At 34.8% G+C, this 14849-nt stretch overlaps 4 protein-coding genes and 1 non-coding gene across 5 annotated transcripts; 2 read left to right on the top strand and 3 right to left on the bottom strand.

Annotated features, from left to right (window-relative positions):
- Window positions 1-404: 404 nt before the first annotated feature.
- On the top strand, window positions 405-3205 carry LOC17879374 (protein ACCELERATED CELL DEATH 6; the record flags this gene model as incomplete). The annotated part of the gene is made up of 4 exons (XM_023779315.1): window positions 405-589; window positions 1079-1840; window positions 1980-2509; window positions 2600-3205. Coding segments are annotated over exons 1-4 (2010 nt in total), but the record flags the coding sequence as incomplete, so codon positions are not given.
- A 3041-nt stretch (window positions 3206-6246) lies between these two features.
- Window positions 6247-7976, top strand: LOC17878959 (transcription factor bHLH104). Its single transcript, XM_006284127.2, has 5 exons — window positions 6247-6365; window positions 6726-7031; window positions 7116-7199; window positions 7285-7447; window positions 7532-7976. Exons 1-5 carry the CDS (start codon window positions 6310-6312, stop codon window positions 7772-7774), a joined length of 852 nt encoding a protein of 283 aa, XP_006284189.2. The 5' UTR covers window positions 6247-6309; the 3' UTR covers window positions 7775-7976.
- Window positions 7977-8053: 77 nt separating this feature from the next.
- TRNAT-AGU lies at window positions 8054-8127 on the bottom strand. Its single transcript has one exon. It is a non-coding gene; the product is annotated as a tRNA-Thr (tRNA).
- Window positions 8128-8232: 105 nt separating this feature from the next.
- On the bottom strand, window positions 8233-10106 carry LOC17879112. Its single transcript, XM_006284605.2, has 5 exons — window positions 9919-10106; window positions 9033-9147; window positions 8845-8934; window positions 8658-8756; window positions 8233-8537 (listed from the first exon to the last, which is right to left on the bottom strand). Exons 1-5 carry the CDS (start codon window positions 9984-9986, stop codon window positions 8433-8435), a joined length of 477 nt encoding a protein of 158 aa, XP_006284667.1. The 5' UTR covers window positions 9987-10106; the 3' UTR covers window positions 8233-8432.
- A 3661-nt stretch (window positions 10107-13767) lies between these two features.
- On the bottom strand, window positions 13768-14690 carry LOC17879791 (enoyl-CoA delta isomerase 2, peroxisomal). The gene has a single exon (XM_006284928.2). The coding sequence runs from the start codon at window positions 14587-14589 to the stop codon at window positions 13867-13869; it is 723 nt and encodes a 240-aa protein (XP_006284990.2). The 5' UTR covers window positions 14590-14690; the 3' UTR covers window positions 13768-13866.
- Window positions 14691-14849: the final 159 nt, after the last annotated feature.

The raw sequence follows: 14849 nt of genomic DNA, 5'->3' as shown, positions 1-14849 counted from the left end.
AGTGATTCATATCACAAACAAGGGGTCACGGTTTGTCCATTTCTCCCCCAACAAAAAGGCATACTAATTTTGACTATATTACGAGACGACTTGAAAGTCTTCTATTCTAATCAGTTAGTAACTGACGGGGTCATCTTTCAATATAACGTAAGATTTCATACGAAAGCTCTATGTATGTGTGGTGGATTGCAATTTTTTCATACAGACAAAACCTTATCATAAGTTACAGGAGACCACCACCACTACTACTTTTCGTGTTATGACTACAGACATCACAAAACTTTTCATATAAATAGACGAACGTACCATCCCATTCTCTTCAACCTTTAGCAAATTCTCCTCTTGCATTATACTCTTCTGCCGCTTGGTAAGTCTTTCTCTGCCCCTTCTTCATGTAATGATTGTTGGCACTTTTGTTTGTGGTGGGGAAGTTAGGAAATAGAATCTGTGTGTGTTTCAAACAATTTGTGTGTGAATATGTTTAGGTTTGAGATGGACAGTTCTAAAGCAAATCTAGGTAGGATTGAGGCACAAGTGTCAATGGATATGTCTTATGATGAAGAGACAGGAACAGTCTACAATGGCACAGGTACATGAGTCATAATAGGGATGTCAATTTAACCCCACAAATTCCAAATTTACAAAAAACCAATCAATTTACTTAATAAAGAAAACACAAAACTATTCTACTTGATTTTTTTTTGTGAAAACTTTAAAACTAATAACGAACTAATAATGATTAGGTAAAATATTTATCTGTTTTTTTTTAGAAAAAAAATTGCACAAGTTTTTTTCTTCCAATGTAATATTTATTTTTTCTATTGTAGAGAAATTTGAGAACTCTTCTTTTGATATTGCGTGTTTATTGGTGAAAAACTGATTAATATATTTTACATTTTTGATGTAATTTTATTTGCATACTTACATATTGTTATTTTCTTGTATTTCAATTTAAATTTATATAATTTTCTATTAACATGTTTTTACGTATTTAATTATATTTATTTTGTGTTTTTATCTTAAATTATAAATTTATAACTAAGTAACTATTCTGACATCCAGTTATAAAACTTTTTAGTTCAGCTACTATCTCAGAAAACACTTCGTTCACATGACTCCTTTCAAATCGGAGGAGGTGGCGCTGGGGACACTGAACCTCTGCCAAAGTTCCCTAATAAACTTATATTGTCGGAAATATTCACTCCCCCTGGTGAAGATGTCCAGATGACTCCAGAGACTTTTAGTGAAATAAGTGATGGGAGGAAACAAAGTTTGAGAAGCAATGGAACACCAATTTCACGTCTTAAGAGCTATGAAGGAGATTCAGTTCTTCATCTTGCAGCTGCATGGGGTCATTTAGAACTAGTGAAGGAGTTTGTCTCTGAATGTCCGTGCCTTCTGTTTCTGCCCAACTCCAGCGGTAAGACACCGCTTCATATGGCGGCTTCTGGTGGTCATACCGCTGTTGTTGAGACTTTTGTTGAGATGGTAACATTTGCTTCAGATAGATTGTGTACCGAAGAGAGTGAGAGAGAGATGCTGAATCTATACGTTCTCAAGGACAATGATGGAAACACTCCTCTGCACTACGCCATTGAAAAATACCATCGAGAGACGGCTCTAGTTCTGGTGAAGGCGAACAAGGATGCTGCTTTTCTTGGAAATAACAAAGAAGTTTCATCCTTGTATATGGCAGTACGAACTGGATGGTTAGACATTGTAAAAGCAATTTTGAGAATCACAAGCAAGGAGGACCTTGAACTAAAGAAGTTTAACTTTGATTCGAAGTTACAAGGGAAAAAATATCTTGCACATGCTGCCTTGGATGCCAAGAGCCTAGGTATGTTTTTTTTTGTACATGAATTAGTAACATGTACATTGATCAGTTTGTTCAAATTATATACGTCTTCCTCAAGATGGTACGTAAAGTCTTCTTCCTATGTATATTAATTGATTGTTTTTCCCAATTGTTTGAGCAGGTATCCTTGATTACCTTCTTCGTGAATATCCAAGTGTTATGGACGAGCGAGATAGTGAAGGAATGACTTGTCTTTCATACGCAGCATTCATAGGGTATTATGACGGAGTATGCAACCTGTTACACCGATCAACAAATATTGTTTATGTCTGCGACCAAGATGGTTATTTCCCAATTCATAGGGCAGCAGAGGAAGGTCATAAAAGAATTGTTGAAGAGTTTATAAAAGAGTATCCATGTTCAAAATACCTACTAAACAAACTTGGTCAGAACGTTCTCCACGTCGCAGCGAAAAATGGGAAACAAGAGGTTTCAATAATGTTGATGAATAATAAAGCTACGGAACATTTGGGTATTGGGCAAGATGTGGACGGGAATACACCTTTGCACCTTGCCGTCATGAAATGGCACTATAGATCCATTACTTTGCTTGCTAACGGTAACTATATACTAAAATTACGTAACAAAAGAGGCTTAACAGCTTGGGAAATCGCCGAGTCCGAGATGAAACCAAACTACATCTTTCGTGAGGTATGTCTGATTCCATTTGCATGCATACAACACATTTTGATCATAAATAAATAATTTATAGCTAGCTTGACACATTTTTTTGGATTACAGAGGTGGACGCTAGCACTTATATTATACCTTGCTCACTCAAAAGGTTGTACAAGTGTAAAGTCATTAACACAACCGTCAGAGCCAGACACTAAGAATAACAGAGACTACGTCAACTGTCTTCTAGTGGTAGCAGCTCTTGTAGCCACAGTGACGTTCGCTGCAGGTTTTACAATACCAGGTGGGTTCAACAGCCAAAAGCCAAACTTGGGCAGAGCAACTTTGGCCACTAATCCAACCCTATGGATTTTTATACTTTATAACATCTTGGCAATGCAAAGTTCGGTTGCAGCAATAGGTATTCTTATTTGGGCGCAGTTGGGTGATCCAGCACTCATTAGCTCATCTTTACATGTGGCCATGCTCTTACTGCTTTATTCTTTACTCTGCATGCCCTTGGCCTTTCTTTTTGGGGTGATCACTGAAATTGGGAATGTGAAATGGCTTATAGCCATCATTTGCATTATATCTGTTTTATTCTTCATGTTGGCCATCTTTGTCTTTGGCCCTCACGTCATGCTACAGCGAGACCGCGTTTCTCCCAAGTACACTGGTTACTTTCTCGTCACTTTTATGCAGTCTAAAGAGATTTTTCAGTTTTTTGTGGATTTGATAACCAAAATATTTTGTCATAATTACTAATTTTTTGTAGTCCATTCACATGAATATATCATCAAAGGAGATTTTTGTTCTCTTGTAAAAAGCAAAAAATTTTGGGTCGTTTCAGTTGAAAAAATATTATGTCGATTCAGTTGTTTTCGTTGGCTCTAGTTGCCACAACGTGGGTATACTCTAGCTCTTTCACAATTCGTAGGTTTAACATTTTGGTTTGCTTGCATCTGCTAGCTAGAGAAGTTAACCATACGTGGAAATATATTGACCATATTACTTAAGAAACTGTATCCTCTCAAACTCGAACTACTTATTATAAATTGAATCATTGGTTCTTTTGGCAGTGATGCGATTGCTAACCAACACAAGAAAAATATATATATATATATATATACTTCACAAATGAAGCGTATACGTGATAATGCGTTTTTTCTTTTGTGTGTGAGTATTTTAAAAAATGCATGCATGTGTGTTATCCACTCACCTATATAATTAGTTTGCTTGCAATGAATAAAAATATGCATGTAAATAAAAGATGAAACATATCCCTACGGACTTGTTGGTTCAGTTTAGTTCAAGGGAGCAGTCCCAACTCCCAAAGCAAGCTTTCAACATGTGGGTATCTCATCTTGATAGATTACCGACTAGCTAGACGGAGGCTGGCCTCTTGGTAACATCCCTACGGACTATTGCCTATACTTAAAAGGACGAGAGACCACTTGTTCATCTCATGTGAGTACACCGCTGAAATTTGAGACTTGTTCTTTCAATACTAATTGTATTTCACATGGGCCGATGGATCTTTCTTGGACTAGAAGCTGCTTATACCGTTGGCTCCGTCAAATCTTAGGAAGTTAGCAGTTCAAGCAACAATATTTCACTCTGTAAACGAAGGAACAACGTCCTTCACAAGTCACAACCACCAATCAACACGGTACCACTTTCAAGCTCATTGATCGTGAGATCTATTCAAGAAGAAATAGGAAGCACAATCTATTTAAGAAGAAAACAGGAAGCATTTTGGAAACTCAATGCTTCTTTGGATCAAATGATCTCTTGTTTTTTCTTCTGTGTAATTGATGCTTTGTTTTTTTTGGTAAGGATCAAAAACCATAGGTCTAAATTTTCTGTGTTTTCCTAAACGTTTCACTTTTAATTATATTTACATAAGTTTGCTACGTTGTTTAAAGATTGAAATAAGATACCACTAATAATGATGCCCTCTCTGTTTAAGGTGTTGTTAAACAAAGAGGTTCATTAGAAACTTGTCTTCAGGTTGTTGCCGCGGTGATAAGCAAGGACCAATAAACTTTTGCGAGGGCGAATCAGAGTTAGCATTCAGGGAGAATTGTCTTCTTGAATCTATACTAAACTTTAACAATTTAACATGATATGTATTGTTGCTATATTTTGTTTTTATAACAATTTCACTTTTTAAATCTATCACGTCAACACTTAAACTAGATAAACTCTAGACTTAAACTAAACATAAACTCTAGATTCTACTTATTTTAAAATTCAATCAAAATACAAATTGGTTTTAAGTAAGGTATCGTAGTTTATATATAGACTATAGTTGACGAAAAAAGGTAAAACTGAATTTTATAGTCATCGTGCGTTCCACATGAGTCGTTTTCAAGAGCAATAAAAATGTCACGAGACGATACTATACTTCACAAGAATTATTATTTTACGTCGTCGTTATAAAATTTTGTGAGTTGCGTTAGGGAACGACAAAAGACGACGTTACATTGGTTCCAAGAGGTAGATAAAAAAAACTTGGGGACCCTTTTTATTCCTTTCACTGTAACCACCACTGATCGATCGACCACAAAACATGGACTAGGTTAGGTCGTAGACTCTCTTCTTTTCATCGATGTTGATGTTTATACGATTTTGATGAGATTGGTTCTATATCAATCAATATATTGAATCATATCTCCAAGAATCTATCATCTCATTGTTCTTCCCTCGTGGATTTTATTATGTCAATCTTTTACTTAACAGCTTCACCAGATAAATCCTGGCTCATCTAATTAAACATATTATTCTTTGTTTACTTAACCCAAACTACGCAACACTTAAAACAAATTGATTAATGACTAGTGGGAATGACGTTGATTAATTATGTTTTAGCCCTTCTTAATTGTTGTTATTTATAGTTTTATAATGGCTCAATTTTTGTTTATATTTGTAGCTATAAATTTTTAGGTTTTAAAATATACATGCAATATCGTTATTAAATGTACATATCTTAACATATAATTCATCGGATTGGTAACATAATACGCATAATTTATCCGATGAATTTTATGTTAACATAGGTACAATTCAATAACAACGCAGTTTAAAGTGATACAACATAATGATAAAATAAAACATTCCAAATAAATTGAGAATAAAAATTATAAGATAATGATAATTTTGATAACTTTTTTTTGTGGTTGGTAAATGTTAAAACGACACAAAACTATCGCAGCGATATACAGATATCAATCCAACCATAATTTGGACATGGCTACGTCGTCTCCCCCATTAGAAGTTGATGAGAACTATATGAAACTCTTGTGTTTCACCAAGTTTTGTTTTTTCTAATTTTGATTCCTTCCTAGGTTGTGTAATTCTCAAGCTAATGCTCTTGCTCATCAAAACACCTATCAAGCGATTCTCTTGTAGACGTTTTTGCACCGGATTGGTTTTACCAACTTCCACTCAATACAAAAAGTTACTATCCACAAAAGAACAAATACAATGCAAATGCAATGCATACATATAAATGTGTTAATGAATTTTTATATTTTCTTCTCTTTCAATTACTTAAAAAAAGGTTAATTTTAAAACACGATTTGTCTTTTCCCGAATAAGGAATTTTTTAAGTGAAAGGAAAAAAATCGTTTCTTTTTTTTTATTTCCACTAATATCAAATCGGCGAATATTGTTCCCACCATTCTTATCTCCTTGTCGTCACTCACATTGTTTTTATTAATGGGATCCCTTTAATCTAATAATTCTTTACATATATATAATTTTTTCCAACATTGGCGTCTCCTCCGTTGAAGAAGCTTTCCTCACAATCTCAAATCTGTTCTGAGAGACTTCAAATGTATCCTTCTCTCGACGATGATTTCGTCTCTGATTTGTTTTGCTTCGATCAAAGGTTCTTCCTTTCTCACTCCCGTTTCCTCTGTTTCTCTCATGTCTTTGTCGATTCAGTTGTTTTTCGTTTGATTAATCGAATTCAATCCATTTTGCGAATTTCAAAATCGTATCTTTAAATATCCAGGCTTTGGTTTTTCTGATGTTCTATTCGATTTCTGTGAAAGGGTTTGTTTTTATTCCGCATTTCATGGAGAAAGTTTGTGTCTTTTGGTTGATGGTTTGACCAACCCTTATGTAAAGTTTCTTGTTTGGCCTAAGATTTGAATAGGAGATGTAACTCTGTAGACCTTTTTGTTATGTTAGTCTTATTGGTTAATTACTTTTATTGATGGATCTCTCTGTTCCATGACTCTTGCAGCAATGGAGCAGAACTTGATGATTACACACAGTTTGGTGTGAGTTTGCAGCCTAATCAAGAAGATACTTTCCCAGATTTTGGGTCATATGGTGTGAATTTGCAGCAGGAGCCAGGAGAAGTCTTTAGTATTGGAGCTCAATTGGATTTGTCGTCGTACAATGGTGTTTTGCCTCAAGAGCTAGAACGAGTAGGGAGAAAAGATTGTGGAGTTGTGCAGGAAGATGAAGTAGAGATTGATTCTGGATCATCTGGTGGAGCTGTTAAGCAAGAGCAGGAACATTTAGATGATGATTATGCGCGTAAGCGGTAAGTTTTGGAAAAAGGTCAAGACTTTTTGTGATCTGGTGGTAGTTGATTGTTTTTTATTGAATCTGTGATGGTTGTTTATAGGGCAAGGACTGGATCGTGTAGCAGAGGAGGAGGAGGAACCAAAGCGTGTCGTGAAAGATTGAGGAGGGAGAAGCTAAATGAGAGGTATGTTTAGAGCTTAGTCTATGTGTTCATTTTGATATTGTTTTGTGGATTAAGGTGTCTTAAGAAGAAAAAATTGGTTGGTTAGGTTCATGGATTTGAGCTCAGTTTTGGAGCCTGGGAGGACTCCGAAGACAGATAAACCGGCTATACTCGATGATGCGATACGTATCTTGAATCAACTTAGAGATGAAGCTCATAAGCTTGAAGAAACTAACCAAAAGCTTTTAGAGGAGATCAAGAGTCTCAAGGTTGGTTCATAACTTTCTCATGAACCAAGAATCTTAGTTCTATTGAAATGAGAGCAGATTTTCAAGTTTTACGTTTCTTTATAGGCGGAGAAGAACGAACTAAGGGAGGAAAAACTAGTGTTGAAGGCGGATAAGGAGAAGACGGAACAACAGTTGAAGTCAATGGTGGTTCCATCTTCAGGGTTCATGCCTCAGATTCCAGCCGCATTCAACCACAACAAAATGGCTGTTTACCCGAGCTACGGTTACATGCCAATGTGGCATTATATGCCTCAGTCGGTTCGTGACACATCTCGTGATCAAGAACTCAGGCCTCCTGCTGCCTAGACTCTCAATTGTTTTTTTGATACCCATAGGGAACTTAGAGAGATATCTGAATCACTTGGTTTAGGATTCTTCCGTAATGGCAAGTGTAAAAGTTTTACTCTTGGTCTTGGGTTGTATTTTTAAATAAAAATATAATTAACTCCTAAAGCTTGTGATTTCTTGTTTCTAGTAGATTTTATGCAAATACATAGACTTTAACAGAGTTCCGATTTTTTTTTTCTAATCTGAGTCTGTTCACATCTAATGCTTGAACCAGTCCCCCTCAGAGCAAAAATAAAATGCTCTCGTTGAGAGTCGAACTCAAGACCTCCCGCTTACTAAACGGGTGCTCTAACCAACTGAGCTACGAGAGCTTCTTGATATTTTATCTTCCCTGTGTAAATTAATATTCTACTATTCAGTGAGTAGAAGAACCTAATCAGTTAGATTGTGAAATAAGACGGAATAAGAACAGCAAATTCGAAATTAAAATGTGTCTCTCTAAAGAAGCATAAATATCTCTACAAAATGTATCATAAGCTTCATGAAATCAAGCAAAACGATATGCAAAGACATTGCCTTACAATGGCCTCATAGAATACAATCTTTAAACACATCCCGGATTCCAAAATGAAAATAAAATACAGACCCGAAAAAACCGATGAAACATCTGACTTTTTCAGTTTGCTTTTGCCTTTGGAGCCTTTTTCCTGAGTTGTCTACCGTGTCTCCTTGAGTTCTTCATTCCAATGAAGAAGAGCAGTGCTCCAAGGAGAGCCAAGCTCTGAAGAGTCAAAACACAATATAATAAGATCTCAGGTCTAGATCAAGATTTTTACAAATTCAGTATTGGCTATTGCTAGGCAATGATAACAAACAACAATCTATTATAAGATTTGCTAACCTGAGTAAATTTTGAAAATAATTGGCCGAATTCCTTTCTGTCGACATCATAGTTGTAGAAATCATACAATATCGGGGTTGCAAGGGCTTGATGCAGAAGCTGAAACAAGATTTCATAGAGTTAAACAGGGTTTTCTTCATGCAGGTAAACAACAATAAATTGAAAAGGAACAGTAGCTGTTACATACCAAGAGATAAGCTCCCAAGGTGCTGCCAAAGACGAACAAAAGTCCACCAATACCCTTCAAGGCTATGGCAGCAGCAACAAGAAGCTTCATCTGCAAACACAAGCAGATTTAACAAAACAAGGAAACTCAAAAACGTATTTGGTAAATGTTTCGTGGACAAAGAAGAAAAGAAATAAAGAAGCACGAACATCAACTGGTGGCAATTGCTGGCCAGTATGAGTTGTCAAGTGGTTTACAAAGGCATTGAACTTTGGTTTCAAAGATTTAGCTGATCGGCCACCATCCTCACCAAAATCATTGAACCTGCTCGAAGAAACAGGGGAAGAACAAAAGTCAAATTAAAGTATCTATGTGAATCAGATTACAATGCATCTCATATAACCAAGTGAAGAGAGAAAAGTACAGAACTACACATATTATCAACTGAGAGTATGAGACCATGAACAAAAAACAACCAAACAATACTACAATTGTGTAACTCAATACATGAAACTGGAAAGAGAATTGCAGATACGAGTTTCATTGGTTAAGTCAATGGAGTGACAAATCATAAGAAAGAACCTAACAATATTTGCTTAAATCAAAGGAAGGTTAGCTAAAGTAAACTACATTAGAGTTTGGACACATTCCAAGACTTACAATCATACCACCACCAACAAAGACCAACTCAACAAGCAACTTTTAACCCCCCCAACTAAACAGAGCAGTAAAGGAAGAAACTTTAGAAACCCAAAGCGCCAAAATTACAGAGATTGATAAATCAAACAATGGTCAACTTATGATCTAATAATCTATCACATCTATCAAATCCAAACCCCATCAAAGCACAGCAAGATCCACACTTTCTCTTCAATCTCCTCAGAAACCACCAAAACTAGCCCAAAACTCACACACTAATCTATAATCCGAGTTACCAAATTAAGAAATTAACCTAAATCCACGAACTAGATAATACTCTGCTCTAAGACAATGCAATATATCTCTTACAAGTAACCATTGAACTACAGATCCGACAATAGACAAAACAGCAGATCTAGAACAAAGGACTCTAGAAGAACAAAAAAAATTGCTTACTCATGCCAAGCGGAGAGAAGAAAGACGGAAACAAACAGAGCTCTACCAAGGAAAGAAACCAACTCCATTGAAGCTCTCTCTCTCTCTTTGCTTTCTCTTTACTTCTCCCGAATCAAAAAAACGCAGAAGACAAAAAGAAAGAGAAGAGTCAGATTTGGTTCCGTAAATCAAACGAAGATACCAATTTTGAAAATATTTAGAAATAAATTTGGGAAGGTCAAAAAGAGAGTATTGCTTCGTAGACCTACACGCGCGAGTACGATTAACGTGGTTTTTATACTCGCTACTTCGTTGGGAAGTAAATGCCACGTAGGATACTTTACACGTGGTTTAGCCAATGAGGTTGTTCCTGAAGTCCGAGTCATTTGAAAGTATTTGGCTTCTGATGGAGAAAGCAAGCAATGCAGATATAATAGTTTGAACACTAAAAAAAAATATATGTTGAATAGAGAAAATAAATCAAATATATATCAATTATAAAAAAAAATTGACGGTATAGATTTTTTTATATATTTGAAATCATAATAATGATGAACTGAAATTGTTTTATTAAATATGTAATGTTATCACATCAAAATATTTATATCATATAATAACATTATGTTATATGTATGTGGTGTAGACTAATCATGAAAATAAAATTAATAAGTACAATTTTTATGGTGCATTAAATCAATAAACTATGGTAATAAATAATAAAGAAATATTTATCAGAAAACTTTGAATAATGTAGTAAAAAACATATTTAAACAAATAATTATAAGAAAACTTAGAATGAGTTTTTTATAATAATTTTGTGATTTAAATATTATATTAATTTTATGAACTTAAGTTGTTTTATTTAAATTTTTAACAAATAAATTTTAAATTAATATATTAAATATTTATGAATTTTATTATTACAGCAGTATTTAAATTAATTATTAAATTAAAAAGCAGTTCAGATTTGATACGCATTAAAAATGAAGTGCATAATTTTTCCTATGTATATTTGATCTGCTAGCAGTTCATCTGCAATTTTTTTTTTCTGAAAGTCATTTAATTATGAATGGAGGAAAAATGCAGTTCTCATGTCGTATGTATCAACAACTTTTTATTTGTCCCTCCATTCAAGGCTTCTAAGTCGGCAACCAATAAAACGCTACTCATTGATACTATTAACGTTTATGCACCTTTTTAATACATGGAACAACTCTTTCTTTCTTGTACTGTTGTACATTGTACATCTTGAATATTAAGTGAAATGTTAGAGACATTTTTTGTTAATCAACTTGGTGTTCTCAACTGCAATTAAGTTTTTGAATCTAGAGAAAAAAAAGGTGAACAAAAAAAAAAGAACTATGCGTTGTTTTCATAATTTGTTTTCATAATAGTAGTGAGTACTATGCAAACATTAGATAAGAAAGAACATGGTAAACATAAATCGAGAACTAACATAATTTTTCTTTTGTTTAACATATTTAGTCTTAATTTAATTAAAGCAGAAAAAAAAAAACAGATTGAGCACTAGTTATAAGATAGAATTAATCAAATGATTACAACATATATTCTTTACTTGCATTAACCTTTATTTAGGCGGCATGGTATCAACTTTTGTTCTCAATACAATTAACACTATCTTTCACTTTGCCGATTTAAACGTCATTTACCTTTACATTCAGTTGTACTTTTAAGTAATTTTTCTTCCCAATATTATTTATCCTCATTGTTAGTATTTTCAATTTCTTTCAGATTTGAATGACATTCTTAACTTTTGACGATGATGGTGAAGGGGTGGGAACAATTATTGAGAATGTTAGGACTAGTATGGAAATAAGCATTAATAAAAGATGGTAATGTTATAATTCTTAGATCATATGATTTGATTATGGATATTTATGAGTTTATGGTACATGTATTATTTTAAATTATTATCTATTTTTCATTTAAATGAGAATCTGATATATGTAAATGTCCATTTTTAGTGCATCTGTGATTTCCAAGAAAGAGTTCAAAGATTAGAGGAGATGAAGAAGAGAAAGAATTTGATTAGTCCTCAATCAATAGATTAGTAACATTAGTTGGGACGTTGAATTTAAGAAGATTATATGACATTTAATAATTCAAAATATTTACCAAGGTTATTTAGACATTATAGTTATGCATGACATCTAAAAGATTGACTTTAACCTATAGAAATGTGTCATAATTGATATTTATTTTGCAATTGTGAGCATGTCCTACAAGATTCTAGAGAAAATTGGTTTGATGCTAACTAGACGGAAAGAGGTTATATGACGGCTTACAACAAGAAAACTTACCATAATACAAGTAACCTAACCATAATACATGGCACGAGACGAGTAGAATGTATTTTCTCTTTTAGTATATGTGGCCTTGAGATGTGTAACTTGAAAATATGTTCTCAAGATCAAATAGTCAAAATTCACCAACAATATTTAAGAGTTCTCCAATTAGCAAGATTAAAGTTAAAAATTAAAATAAAGATCTGGTCCTAAGAGCAAGATTTAAGAGCTACCAATATTTTAGTACTAAAATTCTATCAGTACTTCAATTTTTGGTTCTTAATTAAGAGACTATCCTTAGCTTTTTGGCTCAATTTTTCACCTTTTATCTTTTAAGATTATCCTAAGAGATCATCAGATCGTGTAAACCATGTTTTCTTTTGACAACATCTTATCATTTTTTCTTTAAATTATTCTTATATTAAAATAATGTAAAATTTCTGTAAATGATTCTTGTATTAAAATAATATAAAAGCTGTATTATTTTATTGCAACATCCCATATAACAATATTAAAATAACCAAGTCTATTAGAGCATTTTTATCGCCACAAGTCTCTCTTTTGTACCCCTCTTCACTCTCTTTCTTCCGAACAAATTTAAACATGAATTATGGTTCATTTTCTTTAGTTCTCTTTTTTTTTTTGATAAAATATTGCCTAGACTCTAAGTAAAATATTATTAGACATTTATTTGCTCCTCAATTTGAAGGTTCACTTGTAGTATTGAAAGCAGGGTCAAATCAGGTTGGTATACGAGCTCATCTACATTCAGAATTTATAATCTAGAAACCGCATAGTTTAAGCTGATGAACTTCTAATTATTTGGCTCATATTTGAGCCGTTCTGCAATATTTTGGGTGTTTGCACAGTCGAAATGCTGAGGTACGAACACAACTACGTTGCTTTGGTAATAGTAGTGGGTGTTGCCAGTTCTATTGTTAAACCATTGAAGAAACTAGACCATAATGCATGCATATATACCTTAAGCGGCCTAATTTCTTTCTTCTTATTTCCTCATAGTCTCTTTATGGGTCTCTAGTCTCTACCAGTACAGTACCACATACGGGTAAAAAAAGCTAAAAATGTTGTATTCTGTGTTATACTTAAGTCTGTTTATGTTCATAAGTAAAATAACACAAGTTTTTCTACGATTAATTAGTAACAATGATTTTGTCTTTTCCTTAGAAAACTTTTTTCCTATTTTGTATATATTCTAAAGAATGAATTTAGAAAATTACAGTAAATAGAAATAGTTTCCAAACTGACCAGCTTATGACTATGACAAGACACACATCAGCTAGGCGTTCTAGAAAACATAGCGACGAGACAGACCAAAACAGCACTATTTATGCCAAAACAGCACTGATTCGAGAAAAGCAGACCAAATAAAACAGCACTGTCTCTCCTTCTCCGATATATAACCATTTCAAACCCAAGCTAAACCAACTCCAAATTTCCGGTTATCTCGAATTCTCTTCATTTCATACCTCTAAAACCGAATCCTGATAATTTCCGGTTCCAAATTTAAAAACCAATCCTAAAGAACAACAAATCCAAACAACACTGAAACAAGCCAAACATTGAACATGTTTATTATATCCTGTGATCATCAAAACATATGTAATTTTCGTTTAAACCAAACACTCAGTCTCAAAGAGAGGCTTTACAGCTTCGGAATCGCAAAGACTCTAGCCTCTATACCAAGAATCCCACAAAGCTCCGGATACAAACTCTTCCTTATCGAAGCATACACCTCACCACTCCACTTCTTCGCCGCCAGTTTCTCACCAAGGCGCACACTAGCCTCCACAACACCTTCCGCACTATCATACGCTGCAGTGTCAACGATCCCCAAACCCACCGCTTCTTCTCCTCTAATCTTCTTCCCACTCAACAACAGCTCTCTCCTCGCCGCGCTCGTCCCGACCTTAGCCCTAACCAACGCCGAGAAATACTCCGGCATCGAAAGCCCGATGTCAACCTCGCTCATGTACAGAACCCCACGGTCTTTCCTCATGAACACGTAATCGTGGCTTAAAGCCAGAATCAGTCCCGCGGCGGCGGCGTGGCCGTTAAGGGCGGCGATCGTCGGCATAGGGAGATCGAGAAGCGCTGAAACAACCGGTTTGAAGGATTCGACCATCTGGTGAAGCCGGTTTGCAGCTCCGGTTTTGGATCCGGCGGTTTGAGCCCAGGCGAGATCGAAACCGTTGGAGAAGAATTTGCCGTGTGCGGTGGTGATGAGCACGGATCCTCGTTTGGACTGAGATTTGGCTTGAGCGAGGAGGGAGAGAATGGTGGCGATTGTGTCGGGGTGGAATCTGTGTTCGCCGTCTCCGGTTAGGGTTAGGAGGAAGAGATCGCCGCGCTTCTCTAACGTACACATGGTGATGATCGGAGGGAAGAAGAGGATTGTGAATAATGATGAGAGTGAAGATTGAAATTGAAATGTGTGAATTATATTTTGTTGATGTTGAATTGTGTAACGAAGAGATCTTATCTTGATTGGTATATAAATCCTGTATTTGTAAAGGCCCATGGGCCGGCTTGTACCATTCAATCTCTTTTTTCTTGGTCAAACTTAATTTCATAAAGATTTACTTCCAAAGGAATAAATCATAATGTTTGACCAAAAAAAAAGGAATA

This window comes from Capsella rubella, unplaced genomic scaffold (genome assembly GCF_000375325.1).
Source record: "Capsella rubella cultivar Monte Gargano unplaced genomic scaffold, Caprub1_0 scaffold_7, whole genome shotgun sequence".
Lineage (NCBI taxonomy): Eukaryota > Viridiplantae > Streptophyta > Magnoliopsida > Brassicales > Brassicaceae > Capsella > Capsella rubella.
This window is presented reverse-complemented; position numbering and strand designations above follow the sequence as displayed.